At 30.8% G+C, this 21,062-nt stretch overlaps 2 protein-coding genes across 4 annotated transcripts in view; one reads left to right on the top strand and one right to left on the bottom strand.

Moving 5' to 3' along the window:
- LOC112038597 (uncharacterized) overlaps window positions 1-6,485 on the top strand; it is a 17,465-nt gene extending 10,980 nt beyond the window's left edge. The window contains exons 1-3 of one of the 3 annotated variants that reach the window (XM_065766224.1): window positions 1,885-2,044; window positions 5,894-6,086; window positions 6,198-6,485. In XM_065766224.1, coding sequence (XP_065622296.1) covers window positions 5,904-6,086; window positions 6,198-6,290 — 276 coding nt within the window. In that variant the 5' untranslated portion in view covers window positions 1,885-2,044; window positions 5,894-5,903 and the 3' untranslated portion in view covers window positions 6,291-6,485. Of the gene's footprint in view, window positions 1-1,884; window positions 2,045-3,722; window positions 3,883-5,893; window positions 6,087-6,197 lie in introns of those variants that run through there. The other 2 variants (XM_024071421.2, XM_065766225.1) reach the window with 2 other exon arrangements.
- Window positions 6,486-12,500: 6,015 nt separating this feature from the next.
- On the bottom strand, window positions 12,501-13,927 carry LOC112038618 (protein RADIALIS-like 3). Its single transcript, XM_024071445.2, has 2 exons — window positions 13,514-13,927; window positions 12,501-12,808 (listed from the first exon to the last, which is right to left on the bottom strand). Exon 1 carries the CDS (start codon window positions 13,780-13,782, stop codon window positions 13,522-13,524), a length of 261 nt encoding a protein of 86 aa, XP_023927213.1. The 5' UTR covers window positions 13,783-13,927; the 3' UTR covers window positions 12,501-12,808; window positions 13,514-13,521.
- Window positions 13,928-21,062: the final 7,135 nt, after the last annotated feature.

Here is a 21,062-nt window from a genome sequence, read left to right as displayed (position 1 = left end):
CACAAAAAAAAAAAAAAAAAAAAAAAAAAAAAAAAAAAAAAAAAAACCTATTTCCTCCCTTAAGTTTTTTATTTTTCAAATTAAACACAATATTAAGACGTCTCTTAGGTTTAGAATCTTCCCAAGTAACCTCAAAAGTACATGACATTTCAATTTCCTAGTACAAACAAATTTTATCAATCCATCACATTTGGAATCTTTGATCGATTTTTTAGACTATTTGTCCTTTTCTTTGGGATTAGCTGAAGATGCAAGGATTGAATCCTATATATTAACTATCAAATGGAAAAATAATATTATGCGACAGTTTTATGCATTATCCTCTTATAACATGTGGACCCCAAATACCATCTCTGTCACATGAGATGGGAGTGCCATTGATCTAAAAAGTATAACAACTATTTGTCAATTAATTGTTAATGAATAAAAGGTTTAGGATCTTTCTGGGTAAGCTAAAAACTAAAAAGTACATCATATTACATTTCAAGTACAAATTGATTATAAATAATAAAAAATTCATTTGTCCACCACGTTTAGAACCTTTGTTCCATTTTTTAGACTAGATCTTGACTATCAAATAGGAATATAATCTCATGCAATAGTTAATATGCAACCCTCCTCTCATAACATGTGAATCCCACATACCTTTTTGATCACATGAAATGAGAGTGTCAATTAATCTAAAACTCCTTAACAACTATTTGTCAGGTTCAGCACATGTTATCAAGGATCCAATTGTCACTTAATAGTCCTTAATTCTCAAAGTATTTTATGATATATCCTAAGAGATAGTAATGAAAAATACTCCAAGAATATATGTGCATGGATTTTTTTAGGCTGTGGGTGGACTTGGGTTGAAAATCAGGATTAAAAAAACTCAACCCAAATTAAATTTGATTAAATTAAGGTCGAATGTAGTCTATTTACTTTCTGTATCATAACAATAGTTACAATATAGTTGAAAATGAAATAAATTTTCTATTTTTAAAATAAATAAATAAATAAAATCCTACAATTTTTAAACTTTGGGCCTGCATTCCACTAGCCCATTTGTTGAAACCAACCATCCTTATCGGGCCAATTGGTTTCTTGGGCCCATCATGATGATGAACAGATCTATCTAAAAATTGCTGCTATTTAACCAGTAATTGGTATAAACAGCATCGCTTAAGTAAGTATCTCATTAATTTTTTTTTTAAGGATTAATCTATCAATTCACGCCCAAACTTTATCCCAAAAAAATAAAAAAAATCACCGCCAAACTTCCACTCCAAGCAATATAGAATTGCATTTTGTTAGCCTTTTGTTTTTAATAGAAATTTTTATACATTGGATCCTCTAACTTTGATTATAATTCAATTAATTTATCTTACTTTACTTTCATTCAATTCAGTCACGTATTAGTATTAGTCAAAATTACACCATTAACTTTCAACTTTGTTTAATACAAACTTCATTGTTTTAGGGTCCTTAATGGATTAATTTTGATGAATATTAATAGAATGGATGAATTGTATATTAACTAAAAAGTTAGTTAGTATTTGTAATTAAACAAAATTTAGATACAGTACTTTATATGTTGTTTCTTAAGTTCTCTTCTTAAAATTCAGCCATGTGGCTAGTTAACTAAAAAATATACTTTAATTCCATGAAAAAAAAATTCATGTAGTAAAATCTTAAAATGAAAATTTAAGGAACAACACCTATGTACTGTATCTAAGTCTTGCCATTTGTAATTTTCCTTAAAAATTATCGAGTATAAACTTCTTTCCCAAGCAAAATCCAATCCACGTGTCAACAAACTATTGACCTACCCCATGAAAAGTCAAAAGTTCTTAACTTTGATTCTGACCATAAATGCTTATACCATATAATTCACAGACACATTCACAACTCTGCAGCTATAAAAGTATACAATACGTACCCTATCACAACTCATTTACTTTTTGTCAAATAAAAGCTAAGGCGGTTGGTCTTGTTACCACTGAAAGCTCTATTTTTTTTTTCAGCTTCACTTGATTGCACGCCTTGTGTTCGATAAAAGGTATGTTTGATTCTGTGACTTTTCTCAATGAATTTTGTGGATGAAATTTCGGTTTTTGTTAAAAGTTCTAACTTTTAAAGGCATTAGCTAATAAATATGCAATTGGGTATTTTCAGTTTTCACTTTTAGAAGTTAGAGAGAATGTTATTGAACCATTGATTAATTGTTTTGGGACTTCATTCAGAGCTAATAAACATGCATTTGTGAGTTGAAATTTGGCTTGGATATCCTACAGATTGTATAATTTTCACAATGATTATGTTATCAAAATTGAAACCTGATCAGTTTTATTATAGCACTGTTTGTATGGAAATTATGTTTCTGTTTTGGGTTTGCTTTCCTAAGTTTCTTTATGAGATGTGAGAGGAATAGCATGTGGGGTTTGTTTGAATATAAGTAAAGAAAGAAAGTTTAGCTATTTTATTTGAAATAAGAGGAATTGGGGTTTGGTGGTATGGTGTTGGTCGATATGAAAAGGGTGGTGAGTGGTGATATATGGGTAGACAATGCTGTTGTTGGTGGTGGAATTAATGGAGATAATGGTAGTCTACAGGTGTTTGTGGTGATGGTGAGATTGACAGCATGGTATTAATTGACTCTCACATAAAGTTCTTGTTTCGGCAATTCAAAAGTGGGAGAATGTTTATGACAATCTCTATCAGCGTGTTAGATAACTAAATTCTTATATGCCTATTTGAGAAGATGGGTTTAAATGGGCAAATGTATTTTGTATACCAGATATTTTTATGACATTATCCAAACCCCGCTGAAACAGGCTCATTTGCCACCCATTTCAACAGTCATGGCTGAAGGTGATCATTGGGGTGGGGATGGTTCTATTTGTTGTGTTGGGTGGTGGTGATGTTGTTTTGTGTTGGTTGTTTTTTGTTGGGGCAGTATTATTGTTTCATTGGATATCCAATGGTGACAGTGGTAGTGAAGTTTGGTTACACCTAGATAGATTGTGTCGGAAACTATTGATTGTGGGATTAGTGTCATTAGTTGTGGGTGTGTTGGGGTTAAGAATATTAATGGGTGTGATGTTTGTGGATTGAGGGAAACAGTCTAAAATATGAACTCATAATTTCTTTGCTTCAATTTCGCCCCTACANAATTTTTATACATTGGATCCTCTAACTTTGATTATAATTCAATTAATTTATCTTACTTTACTTTCATTCAATTCAGTCACGTATTAGTATTAGTCAAAATTACACCATTAACTTTCAACTTTGTTTAATACAAACTTCATTGTTTTAGGGTCCTTAATGGATTAATTTTGATGAATATTAATAGAATGGATGAATTGTATATTAACTAAAAAGTTAGTTAGTATTTGTAATTAAACAAAATTTAGATACAGTATTTTATATGTTGTTTCTTAAGTTCTCTTCTTAAAATTCAGCCATGTGGCTAGTTAACTAAAAAATATACTTTAATTCCATGAAAAAAAAATTCATGTAGTAAAATCTTAAAATGAAAATTTAAGGAACAACACCTATGTACTTTATCTAAGTCTTGCCATTTGTAATTTTCCTTAAAAATTATCAAGTATAAACTTCTTTCCCAAGCAAAATCCAATCCACGTGTCAACAAACTATTGACCTACCCCATGAAAAGTCAAAAGTTCTTAACTTTGATTCTGACCATAAATGCTTATACCATATAATTCACAGACACATTCACAACTCTGCAGCTATAAAAGTATACAATACGTACCCTATCACAACTCATTTACTTTTTGTCAAATAAAAGCTAAGGCGGTTGGTCTTGTTACCACTGAAAGCTCTATTTTTTTTTCAGCTTCACTTGATTGCACGCCTTGTGTTCGATAAAAGGTATGTTTGATTCTGTGACTTTTCTCAATGAATTTTGTGGATGAAATTTCGGTTTTTGTTAAAAGTTCTAACTTTTAAAGGCATTAGCTAATAAATATGCAATTGGGTATTTTCAGTTTTCACTTTTAGAAGTTAGAGAGAATGTTATTGAACCATTGATTAATTGTTTTGGGACTTCATTCAGAGCTAATAAACATGCATTTGTGAGTTGAAATTTGGCTTGGATATCCTACAGATTGTATAATTTTCACAATGATTATGTTATCAAAATTGAAACCTGATCAGTTTTATTATAGCACTGTTTGTATGGAAATTATGTTTCTGTTTTGGGTTTGCTTTCCTAAGTTTCTTTATGAGATGTGAGAGGAATAGCATGTGGGGTTTGTTTGAATATAAGTAAAGAAAGAAAGTTTAGCTATTTTATTTGAAATAAGAGGAATTGGGGTTTGGTGGTATGGTGTTGGTCGATATGAAAAGGGTGGTGAGTGGTGATATATGGGTAGACAATGCTGTTGTTGGTGGTGGAATTAATGGAGATAATGGTAGTCTACAGGTGTTTGTGGTGATGGTGAGATTGACAGCATGGTATTAATTGACTCTCACATAAAGTTCTTGTTTCGGCAATTCAAAAGTGGGAGAATGTTTATGACAATCTCTATCAGCGTGTTAGATAACTAAATTCTTATATGCCTATTTGAGAAGATGGGTTTAAATGGGCAAATGTATTTTGTATACCAGATATTTTTATGACATTATCCAAACCCCGCTGAAACAGGCTCATTTGCCACCCATTTCAACAGTCATGGCTGAAGGTGATCATTGGGGTGGGGATGGTTCTATTTGTTGTGTTGGGTGGTGGTGATGTTGTTTTGTGTTGGTTGTTTTTTGTTGGGGCAGTATTATTGTTTCATTGGATATCCAATGGTGACAGTGGTAGTGAAGTTTGGTTACACCTAGATAGATTGTGTCGGAAACTATTGATTGGTGGGATTAGTGTCATTAGTTGTGGGTGTGTTGGGGTTAAGAATATTAATGGGTGTGATGTTTGTGGATTGAGGGAAACAGTCTAAAATATGAACTCATAATTTCTTTGCTTCAATTTCGCCCCTACTTCAATTAAGCTAGCTCCTACTCCTCCTCCTCCTCCTTCTCCTCTGTTGTCGTTGGTCCTTCGTTTGTAGTGGTCATTGTATAGTGAGAAAGCTCATCCCTGCCTTTAGACTAGAAAGCCCTCTTTTACATCCCCTAGACAAATTAATAGGAAGAAAATAATTAGTCGTTATTTTTCATTAAGATATCAAACATTTTTTGTCAGCTCTCTTGTTTTATATAAATTAAACCCAGAAACATGAAAATTATCAATATCAATGCCTTTTAAGTGGTCTTTGTAATAATAGCAGTGAAAGTAAGATATCTTGCTTTTGTAATTTCCAACAATGTGAAATTTTCTCACTAAATGTTACCAAATGATTTTTAAAGGGCTATCTTGCTTTTCAAATGTCTGTGTATTTCATAATTACCTTGACTTAGCTTGTTCTGTAGTGTGCTGAGAGTTGATTAGATGCTGTGTATCTGAATTCAGCTTGACATTTAAACCATCATATTATTGTATCAACACCCCCCCCCCCCCCCCCCCCCCACCCCCAACATAAAAAAATGAAAGAAAGAAAGAAAAACATTCTCTGTGACAAGTTCAAATAAGTTGTGTTTATATTATACTTGGATCCTACGCACATAGGTGGACACCATGTTTGCGTGGCAGTTTTGTGTTCTCAACATTTTTATTTTTAATGCACAGTATGTTATTTGGATTATTCTGTTAATTCTGGAATAATATATTGCTGATTGGTTTGTAAAGATTCTAAATGAAATGAATAAAAAGGAATTGAGTGTATTGACCTGACTATGATGTACTTCAAAGTGATGGATGGTTATTAAGCAAAGCTGCTAGTTTCATCTCATCAAAGTTGTTTGATTAGATTTGTGTTAATATGGAGTAACTTATTATCAGCTAACTGAGGATGGAAGCACAGAAAAGTCAACCTGAAAAGCAGCCATCACCTGCTGCTGCAGTCATCCCTTCATGTCACACAAAGAAGAATGACGATGCCGCTTTCTTGGAGGATTTGAAGGACCACATTGATGAGTTCATCCATGCATCTATGGATGAACACAAAAATTGCTTCCAGAAGACCCTGAAGAAGGTTGAATCTCTCTTTCAACTTGATGCTATTTATTCCATTCCCCAAACTTTTTTCTTCATTGCTTTTCCTGTTTGTACTTGTACTAATTGTGTAGTTCATATACAATTTCAGATGTTTGGAATTTCAAAGATTGTTGCAGAAAGGAGTTCTGAAACTAAGGAGGTTGAAAGCTCTCTGCCCCTCCAAACAACAGTGTCGGACTAGAATGCCTCCCTTCCCTTGCTGACAAAATTTTTTGCAAGGATAATAATATCATAAAAACAAAATTTAGTTACAAAATTAGTTGTTGCCTAAAGCTACAAACTTACTTAATATCATTAACATTACTATATATTTCGAAAACCTAACCGTTGGATTGTATGTTTTTTACACTCTTAATACACGTCAAATTTTGTGCCATTTGGATATTATTTATTATATGATCTATAAAATTATATTTTATACATAATTTTAAACTACTAAAACTTGAAATTTAAACAATTTATTGATGAAATAACTATTGATCTTTAATTTTATAGAAATTTTGCAAATATGAAGGTTATAAGAAGAAAATGTAATCCTATGGTTGATTTATCAAAATTCACCTCTAATAAAAAAACATTAAATAAAGGTGTAGCTAACCTTGTTAGAAGTTTACGTCTGATATTCTTGCTTAGATGGTATATATGAGTACATATGACTGTCTCAAATTAGATTTCAGATTAAGAAAATTCATTGTTCATTTGGCTTCTTTCATGCATGCTTTGTTGCTATGGTCCCTTTTCAGTAATAAGCTAATAGCATTTGAATTTTATGGGAGATAAGTTTGTGGTTGAGATAATTTATCATTGTGGTCAATTTCATTGCCCAATTTTTTGGAATTTGGATTACTTGTTGGGTCTTGCATTGCCTAATATCGGTTGTATATAATAGTTATTCCTGTAGATATATCTGATAAAGATTAATTAAGCATTCGGGCATTAGTATTAGTAATAGGATTATTGAAAGCTTCTTCTTTCTTTCTTTCTTTTTTTTTTATTTTTTTTATTTTTCATACATCCTATATATGCAGAATTATTTGTATAATGTGTGGGCTCTATTGTAGTATCTCATGCATCATATATATGCATATTTCTTTTTATAAAATGTGGTATCCACAAGGAAAATAAATATATTAGATACATGAGATAATTATTGATTAAAACGATGAAACCTCTTAATTATAACTCTAAAGGTTTAATGAAATATAAAATCTAAGATAACTTGATTTTTGATCTCTTACATTTGGGGTTTGTTGGACTTTGATTTTGTAAATTTAAAAAAGGGAACAAATTTGTTCCCTTTTTTTTTTTTTTTTTTGGTCCATTTATTGTTTACATGGCTATCAGCATGTTGTTGATGCAACCTTTTTAGCTAATGTCGTAGTTGCTAAATTACAAATTACAAACTTAACATATGGGTTAGTTCAATTTTGGTTCTTTAAAATTTAAATATTGGATTGGTTTGAATTTCATCTTTTAAACATGGGATCATTTCATTTTGGTCCCTTAAAAATAAGGTGCTTAACATTTTATTAGTGTTAGATAATTAAGCAACATATTAATGAAAAATAAACAAAAGGACTATATTGTTACATTTTAAAATTTAAGAGACTAAAATCATTCAAGATCTAAGGAATCAAAAATATAATTTATATGATTCTCAAAAAATATATATAATTTATATTAAATTCCATATTCGTTATGGCTTGGTTTACCTATCTTTGATATTAAGTCTTCTTTTTCCTTTGTGCTACATTCTCACTTCAAGGCAAAATTGCTAGGAAGCTTGTTGCAATTGAAAGGGCCTTGGTTTGATAAATAGTTCAATGGGCTTAAGTCAACTCTTTTTGGGTTGATTATAATTAGCCCAAGTTGAATCTGAGTTACAAAAATAGGATTGTGGTTGTTAGTTCCACTTATGATTGTGGTTGTGATTTAAGAGACTAAAATCATTCAAGATCTAAGGAATCAAAAATATAATTTATATGATTCTCAAAAAATATATATAATTTATATTAAATTCCATATTCGTTATGGCTTGGTTTACATATCTTTGATATTAAGTCCTCTTTTTCCTTTGTACTACATTCTCGCTTCAAGGCAAAATTGCTATGAAGCTTGACGCAATTGAAAGGGCCTTGGTTAGATAAAAAGTTCAATGGGCTTAAGTCAACTCTTTTTGGGTTGATTATGATTAGCCCAAGTTGAATCTGAGTTACAAAAATAGGATTGTGGTTGTTAGTTCCACTTATGGTGTGTTAGAAAGTTTGAAAAGAAAGGAAAAGGGAGGGGAATTGTATATTCGTATTCCCTTCCTTTTGCTTCATTTATAAAATAAAAAATAAAGTAAAATTTTAAGTTGGAGATGGAATATAGACATTCATCTGTTTTGTTTGGATATTTTAGAAATTAAAATAGGAAGGAGAATTTTATTTAAAGATATTGACATTAAATTAATATCATAAGGACAAAATTAACAATTTTAAAAAATTCTAATATTAGTGGAACCAATCCTTTTCCAAATTCCTTAATTTGGAGGAACTAAAACTGAGGGGATTTGGAAGGGATAGAGGGTTTAGAGGGGTATCCAAATCCCCCCAAACTATTTGCTCCCTTAATTTTTTTTTTAAATTAAACACAATGTTAAGATGTCTATTAGGTTTAGAATCTTCCCAAGAAAACTCAAAAGTACATGACATTTCAATTTCCAAGTACAATCTAATTTTATCAATTCATTACATTTGGAATCTTTGATCGATTTTTCAGACTATTTGTCCTTTTCTTTGGGGTTAGGTAAAGATGCAATGATTGAATCCTAGATCTTGACCATCAAATAAAAAAAATAATCTTATGCGACAGTTTTATGCATCACCCTCTAATAACATGTGGATCCCACATACCATCTCTATCACATGAGATGGGAGTGTCATTGATCTAAAATTTATAACAACTATTTGTCAATTAGTTGTTAATGAATAAAAGGTTTAGGATCTTTCTGAGTAAGCTAAAAACTAAAAAGTACATCATATTACATTTCAAGTTACAAATTGATTGTAAATAATAAAAAATCATTTGTCCACCACATTTAGAATCTTTGTTCCATTTTTTAGACTAGTTGTCCCTTTTTAGGCTAGATTTTGACCATCAAATAGGAATATAATTTCATGCAATAGCTAATATGCAACCCCCCACTCACAACATGTGGATCCCACTTGCCTTTTTGATCACATGAAATGAGAGTGTCAATTAACCTAAAACTCCTTAACAACTATTTGCCAGGTTCACCACATGTTATCAAGGATCCGATTGTCACTTAATAGTCCTTAATTCTAAGTATTTTATGATATATCCTAAGAAATAGTAATGAAAAAATGCTCCAAGAATATATGTGCATGATACTAATAATTTAATCACTTTTCTCTTAGCTTATATAGGATAAGTATTAGTTGATTATTGTATTAAAAATAAGTGGTCTTGAATTTAAAATTTTAAACCTTGTCTTTGCTTTTTAGTGGCGGGCCAAGATTTTTTTTTTTTTTTTGGGGATGAAATGAATTATGTATTGATGCATGTATAAAGTTAAACTCAAAACATATATATAAACAAATATACACATATGAGAGAGAATATAAATCTTAATTTTTTTTATACTAAAGTAAGTTATAACTTACAAATTGATTACCATATATATCCCTGCAAGATTGAAGAGAACCTATCATTTGCCTAAAGTATAGACATGTCAAAAAAAAATCCACAACAAATTTTTAGAGAAAGAAGGAGGAGGATCTTAGGGATTAAGGCAAGGGGGTCTTCCTTACCATGCTGATTCCATTTGGCCATCTTAAATAATGAATTAGAGATCAGTGCCCGAGGCACATGCAACTCGTATATTGGGGGAGGTTTTTTAACAACCAACCTAACATCAAACAAGCATATGATTTGTTCACTTTATTCTAAGTAATCCAAATCATCCTACAATTAACGTTAAATACTTTGAATTAAGGTTGAATTTGTGGAAACTTACATTGATAGACAATTGCAAACTCATTTTAAATAATTTTTTTATTAAAAAAAAAATCTACAATGAAGATCTAGAGCTTTTACGACTCACAAGATTGACCTGTTTCTTAAGAGACTTTAATATTAGTTATTAAAATAATGTAAAATTTGTGGTTTATAAAGTGTTGCAAAAACACGTGTTTAAAGTACTTTATAATGCAAAAAAAAAAGTGTGATTGGTATCATATTTCTAATAATATATTTTAAAAAGTGAAAAAACAGTTGATTGTTTGATGTGAGTATATGTTTTTTTTTTTTTTTTAAGTTTGTTTTATGTGTTGTCAACATTATTTGGGTCTCACAATTTTCAAAATAATTACAATAATATTACTCAAAATTGTTACTTAGGGCACGTTTGGTACACTATAATGATTATTATATGGGAATAGGAATAAGTATTACAAGGGATACATTACAAGTTGGAATAAGTATTACAAGTTAAAATGTAATAAGTATTACTATTCATTAGTTTGGTGATTATTTAGGAATAGAATCCTAAATATGCATCCCCAATTTAGTAAAGTATAAAGAGAATGTGTAATTAAATCATTTTTAAGTCAAATTTCCTAAAATACACTTATTTTAGGGTTATCAACATAGAGCTAATTATTAACAACAAGGAAAATTTATTTTCTTTCCTTTTGAAGATGTGGCAACTAATGTCTTTTTAGGAAATTTTAAAAAAAAAAATTATTACATAAGGTGAAGAATATATATTCAGTACTTTTAATAAAGAATAGTTATTCCTCATTTTGAAAAATAGATATTCATAAAGAATAGAGAAATGATACGTCTACAACATTTTTACAACATTTCTACAACAAATCCTAAGTGGCAGGTTGTTACTGGTTATTATTGTTGGGGCAAAAAAGTAATCTCAGTGTTAGTTTCAAATTTGAACTAATAACAACTAACCACCTGTGATTTGTTGTAAAATTGTTGTAGACGTAACATCTCTCTAAAGAATAACTATTCATTGTAATAGAAACATAACTAAACAACCGAATAATTATGCCATAGGAATATCTATTACATTACAGTGTCTATTACAATCTACCAAATGTGCCCTTGAAAACTAAAAATCCCTTTTGAGGTATTCTCAAAATACAATATTTAAATACTTTAAAGGTTTAAATTAAAAACGGTTTAAATATTGACAACTGTTATTTGAACTCTTTAACCAAACAATTTGGTTTAAAATGACTGCCACCTGCATAACCAGATGCCCATAGACGAAAACTTAAAACAATTTTTAACACTACCTAGAGCAGTCTAGCACTTGGCATATAGACTATAGAGTGAGACATAGAGAATCAATTGGAGAGAGAAATTGTCTTTTTATTGCTCTAATCATCTTTAGATAACTTGTAAAGAAGATAAAGACTTAGACTTTTCTATGCTACTCTTAAAGGTGATAGTTCAAACTTCAAACAAATGAAATGGGTGTCAAAGGTTTGCATCTTGCTGGATGGAGGTTTATTACTTGTTTATGGAATAAATTACACCCTAAAATCAGCACAGACTGCACAGTCTGCTTTAAACACCTTAGTAACCAGTTCTTCTAGGAATAAAATAAAAGTACACAATTTCTCAATATTTCCAAATTAGTACGCTACCTCGCATATGAATCATTAAAAAAAGTTTAAATTTTATATTGTGGTAAGATCCATATGGTATATGCTAGACCGAATATTATAAATTTATGTTGTGTTGCCATTAAACTCTATAAACACCTTAGTAACTAGTCCGTCTAGGAATACAATAAAAATACATAATTTCTCAATATTCCCAAATTAAACCATTACCTCACATATGGACCATATAAAAGAGTTAAAATTGCATATTGTGGTAATATCCATACGTGATATGGTAGACCGAATGTTGTAAATTTTCGTTGGGTTACTCTTGAACTCTAGTCTCTATGAAGTGCATCGCAAAATTTTGATATTCCAAGAATATCTTTGGGCAAAATAAAATCTCAATTTTGTACCAAAGACGTGGTGTTTCTCTTGCCAGCCATGTGGCAGAATGGTTTTGAGTTGAAATGTTCCTGAGTCACCGAAATGCTATCCTTTTCCTTTATGGGCCAAGGACCTTTTCTTTCTTTTTTCTTTTTGGAAAGAAACTAAGGACTTTTCAAAGCCATATATTTCCCGCCTCTTGACTTCCCCATCTAACTCTTATATTCTCTCCCTCTCTTCAATGTTGTAAAGCTTTGAATCAATATCATTTCTGAGAATTCCAAATCTATGATAGTTCAAGATCGTTTCCAAAAGCTGAGGTCAGAAATGTTTAAAACTTAAAAGTGTTATACTTTAACAAAACACATACTACATATTTGATAAACAAAACACATACTAGTATTACATATATTTGATTACAGAGAAGTTTGGACAATAGTGACAGATTGAAGAAGGCAATAAACTCACATTCAATGAGTCTTCCTTGGAGACATCCTTATGCTTATGGTGATAAAGCTAGAAATAAAGGGACATGAAATAGAACATAGAACCACTTAGTTGTGATTCTTTAAACTAGTACACTTGCTAGCTACTACAACAAAGTTGAATCTTAGGTAGAGCAGACTGATAGATCCTTATTCTTGCTGATATGGCTATTACACTTCAATGGAGGTTTCTCATCCTGCAAATAAGAGGAGAATTCAACAACAACAACATTAGGCTTTGGCTAAAAAGAAAACTTATTCTATTTGTTTGATTTACATGTCACGTTTTTTGTGCCAACATGTGACACAATTTCATATATTAGTCATTGCATAATTATTAGTTAAACCCTCCTACAAAAAGAAAACAAAAAATTAAAAAAAAAAAGGTTACTGTTAGTTAAAAACCATAAACACCCAAGGCACGTGGATCATTGTACTACATATTTAATATGAAATAATGGATTTAAGTATATGATCGAATATATGCAGATTTCATGTAAACGTGGACATGATATATTCCACTGAAGCCCTTTGGTTCAGGTTTTGTGGGCAAAAGTATAAACAGTTGTGCAGTCGAAAGCAATGAAGTACTTTTGAAATATAGACGAAATAATACTCACTGTTTTTTAACCGAGTGTCAGAGAATCCAAATAAAAGTTGAAGAAGTAGACTTGGAAAAAAAAAAAAAAAAAGGTCAAGAGCTACTCTTATCATTACTGATTGGGTTCAAATTAATGGAAGGAAAGTCTTCCTAGGTAGTGGTGAATGGTTAAGGATTTTAGACATAGAGTTTACACTGTTTGTCAAGCAAGCAGTATATATTGTATAAGGTTTCAAAATATATATACAAATATGTAATCTATGGAGCAGAAGATTTGTATTTGCATATATATATATACTACCTCCTTTCCTAGTCGGTGTTTGCTTGGCTACTCCCACCAGTTGTCTTGTATTTGGGGAAGGGAACTCGGCCTGACTCAATATGCTTGACATCTTCCACAAGAAGTTCATAGTGCCTTTTCACTTCTTCTGGTGTTTTCCCACCAACAGCCTTAGCGACATTGTGCCAACGGTCAGGGGTGTCCTTATCATACACAGCAAGAGCCCTCTCAAAGGCCTTGTTCTCTTTTGCAGTCCATGAGTCAGAGGAGGACATTGAACTGGATGCCATTGCTTAGCTTAGGGTGTTATAGTGGTTGTTTATTGAGAATAAACAAAGGTCTTGAGGAGGTGATAAAAGAAGGGAAAATATTAGGAAATGTTTGAAACTTGAAAGGCCACAAAGATGGTGAGAGAGGTTTTTTGATGAGAGTCAAGAGAGGAGACTAGTCAAGGGTTGATATGTGCAAAGAGGTGGCACTGCCTTCTCTTTATAAGCAGGAATAGTGGGGTGAAGTGGGGTTGTGCCAGTTGGCCTACAATTTTGCAAAATTGTAGGTGGAATTTCAATGATTTGTCTCCTTAGGAACCACAAAATGGAGGACAAAGAAGGAGAACACTAATGTGGGAGAATATTTATCTCTAACAAGTAAAAGAAAAAGTAAAAGAACATTAAAATAAATTAATTAGTTCTTTTCTTTTTTTAATAAGAGAGATCATATAAGGTGAAAATTGTGTTTATAAGTTATAATCATTTGGATTATATACATAAAAACAAGGTAGAAGTTCTAAAACTAGAGAATCGCCCTTCCATGCTTTGTAAAGAAAATCTAAGCCTAGCAAAATTCACTTGGGGTGATTTGTTAATTGTGAAACAAGAAGACACGAACTAGACTTTCTTCATTTGAAATGAATCAATATTACAAATTTAAATATATATCCAGTATCATGTCATATAAAGTTTTAGAAGACGTGACATTTTGTACACTATGAAATTCATAAAAGAAAATCTTTTAACCTTGTAATGAGTTTGAGGATCCTCTTCCTTACGTTTCATGGTTTAAATTAAAAATTACAAATCTAAATAGGTATCCAATGAACGCTGCTTATCTTCAGGAAAATTACATAATTTTCACTTGGGGTGGTTTGTTGATTGTGAAACAAGAAGACACGAGCTAGGCTTTCTTTATTTGAAATGAATCAATATTACAAAACTATATATGTATAAATGTATCCAGTATCACGTCATATAAAATTTTAGAAGACATGACATTTTGTACACCATGAAATTCATAAACAAAAATCTTTTAACCGTGAAATAAGCTTGAGGATCCTCTTTCTTACGTTTCATGGTTTAAATTACAAATTACAAATCTAAACATGTATCCAATGAAAGCTGCCTATCTCCAGGAAATTACATAATTTTTATAGGATTAAAGCCATAGAAGATAAGAATGCCACGGTGAGTTTCTCTATCTGTTTGGATTTCATTCAGATTTTTCCCCTCTCATTTTCTTATCCTACGTACTCTTACTTTCACTTGCAATGACCACAATAAATCCAATGAAGGTACCAAAACTTTTTCGCTTTTGAACCACAATGGAGATCTGCTAGCTACAATAAAAGGCTTGTAGAATTCTCTTCATTTACAGGTGAACTTATCAATGTACTCTGTCCTGAACAACATTCCAAGCACTCTAGCTGGCCAAATGAGTTACATTGATTATATCATGTTTGCTTCTCCCAGGAGAGGTCAACATATATTACCGACTTTCTTTAGTAGTTGGGACCTTATTTTCGTGGATGTTGGTTTTTCTCTCAGAATGGTTTCCTCTCAACAAAATGTACTTTGGAGATTTCCTTTTTATCAGACAATGAAAGTTCCCTAATTCAATTATTACCATCAAACTTCAATGAATGGTTGAGGGTGATGGTATTATGTTACCACTGATAGATATGGCTTTGAACTCAAAGCATATATGATATCATGTAATTATGGATGCATAGTCCAAAAGTGATTCGTGATTAATATATGCATTATCTTCAGCTAATGTGAGAATCTTTAGCAAGTTTTATGATGAATCAGAAAAACAAATGTCATAACAGGAAGCATATATATATGTATGTAGAATAAGTTGAGAATGAATTATTTTGTTTGATAAGAGTTTTGTTTAGTACTTTCTTGTGGCAGACAGTTTCAAAGCACATAACAAGAATACGACATACCGTACTGCTATAAATAACAAGGGTATCCACAGAGGATCTGTTTACTTTGTTGTTAGCTATTAGTTCAGGATGGTTTTCTAGAGTACGGTCAAGGAGTTTGGCCACTTTGTCTTAAATTTTAATCCATTAGGGTTTAGAAATCATTGTTCTTTATTGCCATATGTTCTCATCCTTGGAAGTTATAGGGAAAGTGATTTGAAGTTTTACCTCACTTGGATGAACACATGCATTGAGCTTGGCTGGCCCATATATCTCTTTCACCCTTGATAATGATGAAGATCCACAATCGTATCTTAGCAGATATCAGGTTAATAGTCAAGCACGGGCAACTGAAATGTAATAATGTGTGAGATTCTCTAGCAGTGGCCCAGTTTGGTTTAACCTTGTTGAAGTTTTCTATTCTAAGTATTAGTGAAAATAGAAAATCACCACCCCCACCCCCCCCCCCCCCCCCCTCCTCCTTTTTTTTTTTTTTTCTTACACATAGATTTAAGATATTTTGGCCGTTTGTCTATGTCCACAGGTGCATTTGTAGTTTATACTGCCTAAGAAACCCTAAACTCAATGCATTGATTTTCCTAACATAGTTTTATCATACAATGGGATTTCACTCCTAAGCCCCTACCTATTATTCACTTGAGGCACATAACAATATATACATATATATTGATAGACAAAGTTGAGAGAAATCTAATTAGATTTCTAATTGAAATTCAATTAGAGTCTAATTTTGCGTCATGTGCCTTATCTAATCTAAGCTTTTAAATTTTTGTGCCAAGTAAGTTAATCTATATATATATATATATATAGATAACAATAAGTGCAGTTAAGAGAAACTCAAATTAGAATTCCAAATTAGAGTTCCAATTTTGTATCATGTGTCCTAAATTATTTATTCTTAAAGAGTTTTATTTCTTAATTTTAGAATCAAATGTGGGATCACATCATAAATATTCATCCAAGTGAGTTATTAAGTACAAAAACCAAAGAGTTTAGAATAAATGAATCATAAAAATAAAAAATAAAAAGTGATTCACAATAATTCTTTTTAAAAAAACATAAACAATTTACATTTTATACCTAATAATATCTTTACAAATTTTTTAAAAGAATTAATAAAATATAAAAATGACTATCAATAGTATTTAAATTATATATATAAGAATTATATTATACATCTTATTATATATCTTTAAGTGTATCCATACATGTGCATGGAATTACAAACTAAATTAGAGTAAAAATTGGATTTCAATTAGAATTTAAGCTTGTGCCACATGTCCCATCTAATCTAAAATTTTTGTATCATGTGAGTTAATTTAGTGTAGAAAATTATGAGTCCAATATAAATAAATCTAGGTAATATATATTTATATATATTTAAAACCAAAGCTTAGAGAAAATTTTATTATAATCAAAATTAGATTTTGCCTATATTAGCTTTTCATACAAATTAAATTATTTAGATTTTTACTGTTTTTTTTTTTTTAACTAGTGAATATATTTTTTATACCGTTTCTATTTACATATTTTGTATATAAAGATATTGAATATAACAAACTGTAATTAAATTAAACGATTCCATGCACCTATCTTCATTCAATTTATGAGATATTATTGAATCAATTTATTCTTTTATTTTGTGTTATATTTAGTAGAATTTCACGGACAATGATAGTGAATTGATATTGTATATATAGTGTCCAATAGTGATTTTTAAAATTATATATATAATAACAATGTAATGAGAAACTTAATGCAACCAATATCATTAAAATTGCAAGGAAAAATAATTTTAGTACCTCCAAATATCATAGTTGAACTAATGTCCTATATATCTAATAATCTAAACTAACATCAATAGTACCACTACAATTTATAATTCATATGGGTAAATAAAAATTACATACTAGTTTATATATATATAAAGATGCATTTATGGCCCTTATTTGTGTTACTTTTTTATTTAGAATGTGAGTCACTATCTTGACAGAACCTTTTTCACTTTTTCATTATTTTAGGTAGAAATATTAATGATACATATGCACAATTGCCGACTACATTATAGAACAAGAGATTAAGCTTTTCATGTACTCCCACTTTCCCTAATCTCCATCAATTCTTACTAATGATACCTAACAAAAACAGAATGTTTTAAAAAAAGCAATATGCTTATTCTAGAAGAATAAAAATTAAAGGTTATTCTGTTTATAGACACTACTTTCTTTTTACAAGATGATAAGCTTTTCTAGAAAGTTTAAGTTTCTTAGGTTTTGTAAGCAACCTTTTTTTTTCTATTTGATACATGAAGATTGTAAGAAAAAAAAAAAAAAAAAAACCATTTCCCTTTCCTCTATTTTGTTATATCAGTACGTCTTTCAACCCTAATTAAAACTAGGACTCCTAAACGCAGTCCCACATTTGGTTTTGTCAACATGAGCAATAACAAACAATGCTTATCACTTGCTGGTTCAGAATTGTGTGCTTAACATGGAAGCGGGTTGATCTCCTTGTATTCTTAGATTTGATTTCTGGTAGTTTTGGGGTGAGCGTATTAATATTCCTTCATATTGTGCTTGGTTAGGGAGAATCTCAATCGAGAAAATGACACAATTTATTGGGTGAGGGTGAGAGTGAGACTAAATATCTGTTGGGAAGAAAAAGCTAAACATTTAGGAGCTTTGGCGGTGTGATACCATGGCTTTTACGGTGCAAGTTGGTATAGGGGAGCCCCAACCTATGGGACCTATATTAGTGAAAATTTGCTAGTAGACATCAGTCTGGTCTATTCAATACTCTTAGAACCTGTAAGGCCAATTCTTGATATTGGGAGAAGTAGGAGTAGTGTGGCTGAAACAGGAAAGTCCTCATTGTATATGATTCCTTATGATCTTGATGCTGTAGTGATTAAAATATGATTGAGAACTTAATTAAGAATTATTTAAAAATTAAAAAAAAAAATTGATGCACTAAAACTCTCTAGACACTAGAATTATATAAACAAGTTAGATACAAACTATTTGCAAAACAAAAGGTCATTTAGAATATAAACTTTCTCTTTATAAAAAATTTAAAAAAAATTTTAAAAAAAAATCTTAATTTTATGCATCTCTCTTGTGATACTAACTGCATAATATATACCTGTTGATACTATTTTCATTTAGAGTCTGTTTGGATACTGCTTATTACTGAAAACTGAAAACAATATAACAAAATAATTTTTAAATGTATGAATAGTGTCATGAGACCTAGTTTTAAAGTTAATTTTGCCAAATTTCGTACTTGCAAGTCCCGTGAATAATACACAACACCCACTGTTTAAAACGCAAATTTAAACATGGTTAGATTTCAACTATATCCAAACTCACACTTACTCTCTCATCAAAAGTTATAGGGTGACACACTCCACTGATTTTCATATCATATTGCCAACTTCCTTAGAAGTTGGAATTTGATTGGCAAATCAATGAATCATACCTCTAATTAGACCTCGGTTATTCTTGATTCAATAAGTCTTTTAGATACCAAAAAAGAATTCACAATTTTTTTTTTTTCATAATTGATAAGGTGGTATGTGGTGATTGGTGTTTATTAAATGGGATATCGATAACAAATTTAATATGAAAATAGTCTTGCTCCAATTACGACTTGTTTTATCAATCATTTTGAAAAAGATTGTGAAAAAGTTGTATCCCTATCAGATTGCTGCATTGATCTCTACAAAAAAATTGGAGGCAAAAGTGGCCCCCGGGCTTTCAAGTTGCATGAGTCATGGTCATAGGATTCTGGCCACATGCTAATGGGGCTAGCACTGATCATTAGTTGAAAACTACTTGAGCAATTTTTCCAGGAATCTGTTCGAATAAAAAGAAGAAAAATTTTAAAAAATAAAATAAAAAGTGATGCTTTGATATACACCCCTACCGATATTTCGAATCCTTATCATCCAGTCTATCCGCAAGACTCCAATAGAAAGTAATATGTGTGGAATTCTCCTCCTTCTCAAAAACACTAGTGGTCCTTCCTCACTAGTGGGAGAAATCGATCTACCTTGGACTCTTGATGGTCCAATAGTGTCTCTTCTTAGAAATTTGCTTTGCTTAGATTCAAAAGGTTGATGTAAAAGTAAAAGGTATTAGGAAAATGCTAAAACCGTAAATTATTTTACAAACTACTAATGTAATTAGTGATTATTGATAAGTAAAGATGTGATATTAGTGATGGGATCAAATGAGAATCAGTAAGAATTTGTCACTCAACAGTTTGTAAAAATGTTATAAAATAATCTGTCTGCTCAGGGTATTAAGCATGTTTATCAGATTGTTGATCCTTTTTTTTACCATTTATAGACAAGGGAATCTGAAATCCCTAACTTAATGGTGAAGGGAAAAAGTCCACCACTAAGACTTGGCCTGCAGGTCCTACATTTTTGCCGCAAAGTCATAAAGGGTTATCTTTTTATAGATGGAATCTTTGAACAAAGGGGTATGGAGAATAGAAGTTCTAATGGAAGACTTAGTTGTAGGAAGGATCAAGGAACTTCACAATATTATGGGGAATATCCATTAGAAAATACCACTTTAGTGAATGAAAATTGAACACCTCCTTAGAAGAGTCTGTTTGCATTTGTAATTGTATGCACAACCGTTAAGATATGAAAAAAATCTAAGATGGACCCAATGTTCTAATTTTTGGAATAATTTGTTGCTTATACCTAAAAATTGCTAATTTAGTAGATAGCACAATCACAATAATAATAATTGCAAAAAATGGGTTTTTGCCCATTTCGCCCAAAAGATGTAGTAAAATACCCATGTTCTGAAACTATCTAACAAAATACCCTTTTTAAAACTCGATTTTTAGAAAATCGAGTTATAGGAAATCAAACTTTAAAATATATATATATATATATATGTAGAACTCAAGTTCTAAGTGAATTTTTTCAAATAACTCGATTTTTATCAAATTGAGTTTTACATTAAAACTCGATTTTTTAAAAGTAAATTTTCAAAACATGAGCATTTTGCTAGATAGTTTCAAAATAATGGTATTTTGCTACATCTTTTAGGCAAAAGAGGCAAATGCCAATTTTGGCCCAATAATAATTACCACAATGCAAAGAGATTAATAAAATAGTGACAAAACGGAAACTTTAAAGAGCTCTTCAAAAGAAAAATCATTTTATAAGAAACTAGTACAATAGTTTAGACTAACAAAAATTTTGTAAAATAAATTCTTTATGCAACCTCAATAAACAATTTGGTCTACTCCCACCGCAGTGACCCCAAATCTCTAGACTCTTTCTATAAAATTTCTTCTACCAACAAACTCGTTTGTAACGACTAG

Source organism: Quercus suber, unplaced genomic scaffold (assembly GCF_002906115.3).
Source record: "Quercus suber isolate HL8 unplaced genomic scaffold, Cork oak 2.0 scaffold_692, whole genome shotgun sequence".
Taxonomy (NCBI): domain Eukaryota; kingdom Viridiplantae; phylum Streptophyta; class Magnoliopsida; order Fagales; family Fagaceae; genus Quercus; species Quercus suber.
The sequence above is the reverse complement of the archived record's forward strand: the minus strand, read 5'-3'. Positions and strand labels throughout refer to the sequence as shown.

Excerpts from the sequence above, each read along its gene's own strand:
- LOC112038618 (XM_024071445.2), bottom strand. The coding sequence starts at position 13,782 with ATGGCATCCAGTTCAATGTCCTCCTCTGACTCATGGACTGCAAAAGAG.